Here is a 6,000-nt window from a genome sequence, read left to right as displayed (position 1 = left end):
AACCACAGTTCAGTGACAATCCACACTCAACCCATACTCAATCCTTGAGTGTGGATCATTCTGTTGAATGAACACAGTTAGTAGCAGGTAGCAATATTTATTTCCACGCTGTGAAACACTTTGCCTGCCAATTTAACGGCTGTTTGGCCAGAACAATGCAATAAAAACAGTTCAGGGTCATTTTCTTGTAAGCTGGCCACCTGAGGAACCCAGGGATGGCTAGGTTTTGGCTTCCAGGCCTGGCATTCCATACCCCTGATTTAGGGCTTTGAAAGCTTTGCCTTCTCAAGGACTTGAGAGTGTTAGGTTTTCTTTTTAAAGCAGCAAGTTCAGTTGTGCCCCCACAATGACTTATATGCCCTGCATGAAGGGTTACCCTGCCATCCACTATGGTATTTTGGAATATGATAACTGCATACAGAAATTTATGGGAATCTGTTTCTGCTTTACTTTTAATTCCCTGGAAAGTCTCAAGAGTACTGAGGCTGAGTTTTACAACCAAACTCTCAACTTTTCATGTTCTTTAAAAGACTGGGAGGGCACTATTTTTTGTTGCTATTGCTGATTTATCAAGGAAATATAAATGCTGGTCTCAATCCACTGCAAACTGAAGCAGTCTTAAGTCAACCAAAGCCTGTTTTGGTTGTTGTTGCACAGTGCCACAGCTAAGGTTTAGCTGAACATTTGACAGCATTCCCAAATAAATAAATAAATAAATGACTAGACAGAAAGTGCTTAAAAGCTGATGCTCAGTTTTAAAATATTACTATTTTCTGAATAATATTTCCCTTGTTTGCCACAAACTGCTTTGTATTTGAATAAGTATCATACTTCTTTTAAAAGATTCCATGGGTTTTTTTACTTTGATCAATTTCCTTCCTTCCTTCCTTCTTCCCTCTGCCCCCAACTTGGCATGATTGAGACAGAAGATAAAACTAAGCAAAGAAAATGCTGCAGAAAACAGTGACCTGTTTTTCCCCTCTCTTCCCTCCCCTCTCCTTCCCCAATCTACACCCAAAATCTGTCTGAACAGCATAATTGCAAAACAAGAAAAAAATAGACAAGAATCCCTCTTCCCCTGTCCCCCACATATGGAATTCACATATTAATAACAAACTTTCAAAAGGCATGAGCCATCATGGGGAATGTAAACTTTTTAAAAATAATGTTTAAGTGCAAGTGAAGCACTTTAGAGCCCAATCCAATGTCAACATCTTCTGCACAAGCTCAATAACCATGAACAGGAGATGTGCAAAAGTGTTCTCCTGTTCTATTCATTGGTATGAAGGTTACACAGAAAATGTTCCCAGTAGTCAGTCCCTGTTCATTAACCTTGTTGCCTTCCCACCTCATCTTCTCAAGATTTGTCCACACAGAGATTTGAACCAGCTTCAAATCTATTAAACTATTGTGTCTCTGAACCAAAGAGCCATGGGAAATGTAGTTCTATGAAGGGACTAGCAGCAAATAATTCTCCACCCTTGTATTAAATTATAGTTCCCATCATACTTTGAAGGAAGCCATGGATTGTTAGTCCTACTGATAGTAGATAGATTGAATAGGACTTGAGTTAGACTAACACTGGACATAACCCCATGACTGTTAAGCTGATTCCACACTGTAGGATGATAGTGTTGACTCTGCCTAAACATTATGTTCCATCTCTTAAATGCCTCAAAACTATTTCCCCCTTTTAAAAACTGCCATATTAGCACCCTGTAAGTATGCTTCACTTTTTATTCATGTTAGTGCTATAAATACTATATAAGTTATACTAAACTATTTCTATTCACACATTTGTAAAAAGAATATATATATATATATTATTTGTTTTAATAAAGTGAATTGACACTTGGGAAAGGTGAGTTGGAAGGATACTCTAGGATTACAGTTGATGCATCTTACTGGGCACAGATCCAAAGCTTCAAGTGCAAAGTGTTCATAAGTAGAGGCCTTTCAAGCAGTGTCTGAGGATGAGTCATAAGAGGCAGACACAATGAAGTTGCCAGGACTAGAATGGTTCGCCATTGACTGAGCAGCTTGTTGGCTTAAATTGTTACAGATTAGCACCAGCTGGTTACTTTGAGCTTCAGAGAGGGTGCTGCAACTCTGGTACACACTGAAATTGGTCTTCCTACCAGGGATGTTCCCCTTCTCACACATGGTCTTGACCATCTTGGCCAGCTTGTTTTTACCTAAGGCCTGACAATTGTACCAGTGAAGTGCAGCTAGATTGACAACTGGCTTAATGGACAAGTAGAAAGGGGCATCCTCATACCGCATTGCCGGGGGACGCCTTTGCGCATACTCCTTGTAGTCTTGCACGGGACAGGTCTGTGGGGCATGTTGTGTTGCATACACTCTGGAATCTGTGCCTGCTCTCTTGGTTTTGGCATTCCCATCACCACCATCTTGACCCATCCATTCCAAATATTCCAGTCCAGTCTCTGTCACCCGAAGCCTAATATCTCCCCATTTGAGGGTGGACCCATGAAAGCCTGTGCAATGGCCAAATGCCTTGGTGTTATTAAGCCAGACAAGATTCAGCAGACCCTCGGGATTGTATCGGCTCAGCAGGCCTCTTTTGCGAAGGATCAGTTCATCTGCAAAGGTAAGCTTCATTGACTTATGTGGTTTGTTGCCTTTCCCTTTGCATCTCAGCTCAATCTGCTTCTGCTTCAGCGCTTCTTGAGACCTCTTGAATTCTTTATCCCTAGTAATACTGTATCCATATCGGTGCTCCTTGAGATAGCGCTCCAGCCCACACTGGTAGTTGGCCAAACTATTTGGCTCATATTCTGAACCATCCTTCTGGCGGGCATCCACAAAGAATGATGCTAGATAAGCATCCAGCTCTTTGCAAGGAATAATGTAGATCTCTCTGGTTTCTGAGGGATACTTTGAGATAAGAAACTCTCGAAAGTTGCGCAGAGCTGTCTGGGTACTCCGTATGGTCTTTTCATTTTGCTCTCTGCTCAGTTCTGCAGCTCTCTCATCTTGGTCTAGGAGAAGCAAAATAAGAGAGGGTGAAAATGAGTTTATCAGATCTGCCTTTTCTCAAATTGAAATTTTCCTTAAAACAGAAGAAAAAATTAATGCACAAAAATCACAAAGGTATTATTTATTACATACCTGTCATGTTTGAAAAGCCAACTTCAGTTTCACAAATGATGTTATTAAGGATATGAAAAACAAACCAATATGTGTTCTTCAAGTCACTGGGAAACACTTTAGGTCATGGAGATTTGAGAGGGGAGGGGGAATCTGAGATTTGAGTTGGTCTGCATTTTGGAAGAAGCTAGAAAATAGAAACCTTTTATACTAATTCCATTGTTGTGTGCAGAGGCCCAATTAAGAAAGCCCATTCTTAACCATTTCATTTGTGAAACCAGAGGCTGTCCTGGTTCCAATAGCAAAACAAAACAAAACAAAACAAAAGACACATTTAATACAGCAAAAAATGTTTAATGAAATGCATTTTCAACATGCTAAACATGCTGTCTGCTTTGGCATAATACATATAAATGTAATGTGCAAGCAAAACATTTAAGTTGGTTACAGAGCAATGTACAGTTTGCTATGACCAGACAAAAATATAGGAATGAAGTCAGGCGCTATAAAGGCAGCACTACAAAATGTATCATAAGAACCACTATGTTGGGTAACAAAGGCTGATGTTCTAATTAGGAAAACTTTCTGTCTATCAGTAAAATAATATATGCAATATGGTACCTAAACAAACTGTTACCTTGAAGAATACCTACACACTGAAAAAAGGAGAGAAGTTGCCTATCCCAGTATTGATTAGATCCATATGCACTTCAGTCAATCAGTGCTGAAGTACTAGAGATCCCTCACTATTTATTAGTGCATTGTAATGAGTCACTTCATCTGATATGTCCTGTATTTTTCTCATGTGGAAACAAAAGAAGACCCAACAGGATACATCTGTCTTGGATTTTCATCATAATCACTTCTCCATGCCTTTTGAAAGTATGTAAAGACATTTATTTTTTGATTAATTCTATTTCAGTCCCTTCAAATGAAACATGGGCTGCCCAAATAATAGAAAAGTACCCTGTTATATATACTGGCTGAAAGACCAACTTCAGTGAAGCCAGGAGTGAGGCATATTTATTTCTAATCTGTCTATGTTATGGTCCTTGCTGTAGTTTGCAATGAAGTTAAAACCAACATTAAACACGATATGGTACCAAAGCAAAACCAAGATTAGCAGGACCAAATAAGCTAAAGGCTGTCAACATGAGCCTTTGGAAAAGCACATCCACCTTCAGTCTCCCTGTTCAGTTAAGCAGACATTCAGCATGAATCTTTCTCTGCCTTGCAATCTATGTGTTACATTGTGTGAATATGTTGGACGCAGTTATTTTTAAAAACTGAAATGAGATCATTGAGATCAGCAACAGATGCCCTTCTCCAGGAACCCTCTGTGAATATTAGGAGAGTGAGTACCCGGAGAAGGGCTTTCTCTGTGGTGGCACCCCATCTATGGAATGTGCTCCCCAGAGAGGTCCGCCTGGCGCCATCATTATTTGTTTTTTGGCGCCAGGCTAAGACCTTTTTATTTAAAACTTATTTTAATTGTTAAATTATTTGTATTTATAGGATTTTAAATTTTTAGCTGAGATGCACCGGAGGTTTTTAAATATTTTTTTATTGTTATATTGTTATTTATTTATGTATTTTGTTTCTGTTGTGAGCCGCCCCGAGACTTCGTTGCGATGGGGGCGGCATAAAAATGTTTTAAATACATAAATAAATAAAAAATACCAGCCATGGGGCTTTCAATTAGAACCAAGATTAAAAGGTGCTGAGAGAAAGGGTTATTTGCTCCCCTCCCCCCAAAAAAAAACCTGTTCGCAGGTGACATGGAAGCTTTTAGCCTAGGAGTACTAGCAGTTGGGAGGGTGGGGCAGTGACTATGATCTTTAATTTTACTCTCCATGTGCCATGTGTGAAGCTGGGCTGCCTTTCAGCCTCCTTTCCCCTATAACTCTGGGCATTTTTGACCAGGACAGCTGATTCTCAATAGGATGGCTGTATTTTGCCAGTTCCACACCTTTCAAATGGGAAGCCTATATGATGTACCAGTTTGTTAGCGCAAGATAACACTATTCCCCTTTCAGCAGCATTTTTCCAGCATTATCTCTTAGATTAAAAGGTGCTAACGAGTATTTCCTTGCTTACCTGCTTTGTTTGATTGGAGAAGTAGGTTAACAACTTCTGCCCTCCTTCAGCCAAGATGAATACACATGGAATAGTATCTTTTGCTTGGTGTACAGGGAACCATCACTAGCTTTCCTAACTTCAGACACCTACAGGTGCAATTCCTACAAATGAGTGATCCTTTGTAAAGCATTTAATCCAAGTTAGCAAACCTTATACTTGATTTTCCTTAGGAGTTTCTACTTTGATTTTCTACCTTGTTTACCCTTCTTACTGTTTCTTAACCATAATCAATTTGGAGTGCTATCCTATGGCCTTTACCCTCAATGTACCTAAGCCTCTAAACAAGGCTTACATGCATTCAGTGCAAGGCGCAAAAGCAATCTCCACTGTGGCCTCATCTTGTGCCCTGTATTGCAACTAGATGGCCCCATCTTCTGCCCCTCCCCACCCCTCAGCAGGCCCCTTTGGCTCTCCCCAAGGCCCATGTCTGACCTCAGAAAGGGAGCTGGCATGGTTCCTTCCACTCTGTCAGGGAATGGGGGCAGGATGAGGGCCCTGCATTCTGAATCCCAGCTCCAAAGTCACAGGAACTTGGAACTGAAACTCAGAATAATCCTCCTGAGCCCCAGGCAATGTTGGGAGGCCATAAGATTGCACTTGGTCTTTGGATTTGGAAATGGGAGGTTGATTTCTGACAAAATTCAAAAAGGAAGTTGTTTGGTGCCCATGTGGTCTAGTCTGTTTGGTTAGATACAACCAATGATACAGACTAGATGTGGTCTAGTCTGTTTGGTTAGATACAACCAACCA

At 40.4% G+C, this 6,000-nt stretch overlaps 1 protein-coding gene across 1 annotated transcript in view; it reads right to left on the bottom strand.

Annotated features, from left to right (window-relative positions):
• Positions 1-1,869: 1,869 nt before the first annotated feature.
• KIAA1958 (KIAA1958 ortholog) overlaps positions 1,870-6,000 on the bottom strand; it is a 57,919-nt gene continuing 53,788 nt past the window's right edge. The window contains exon 4 of the mRNA XM_044452476.1: positions 1,870-3,002. Coding sequence (XP_044308411.1) covers positions 1,957-3,002 — 1,046 coding nt within the window. The 3' untranslated portion in view covers positions 1,870-1,956. The remainder of the gene's footprint in view (positions 3,003-6,000) is intronic.

The sequence above is a fragment of the Varanus komodoensis genome, unplaced genomic scaffold (assembly GCF_004798865.1).
Source record: "Varanus komodoensis strain SLA01 unplaced genomic scaffold, ASM479886v1 scaffold72, whole genome shotgun sequence".
Classification (NCBI taxonomy): Eukaryota; Metazoa; Chordata; class Lepidosauria; order Squamata; family Varanidae; genus Varanus; species Varanus komodoensis.
The sequence above is the reverse complement of the archived record's forward strand: the minus strand, read 5'-3'. Positions and strand labels throughout refer to the sequence as shown.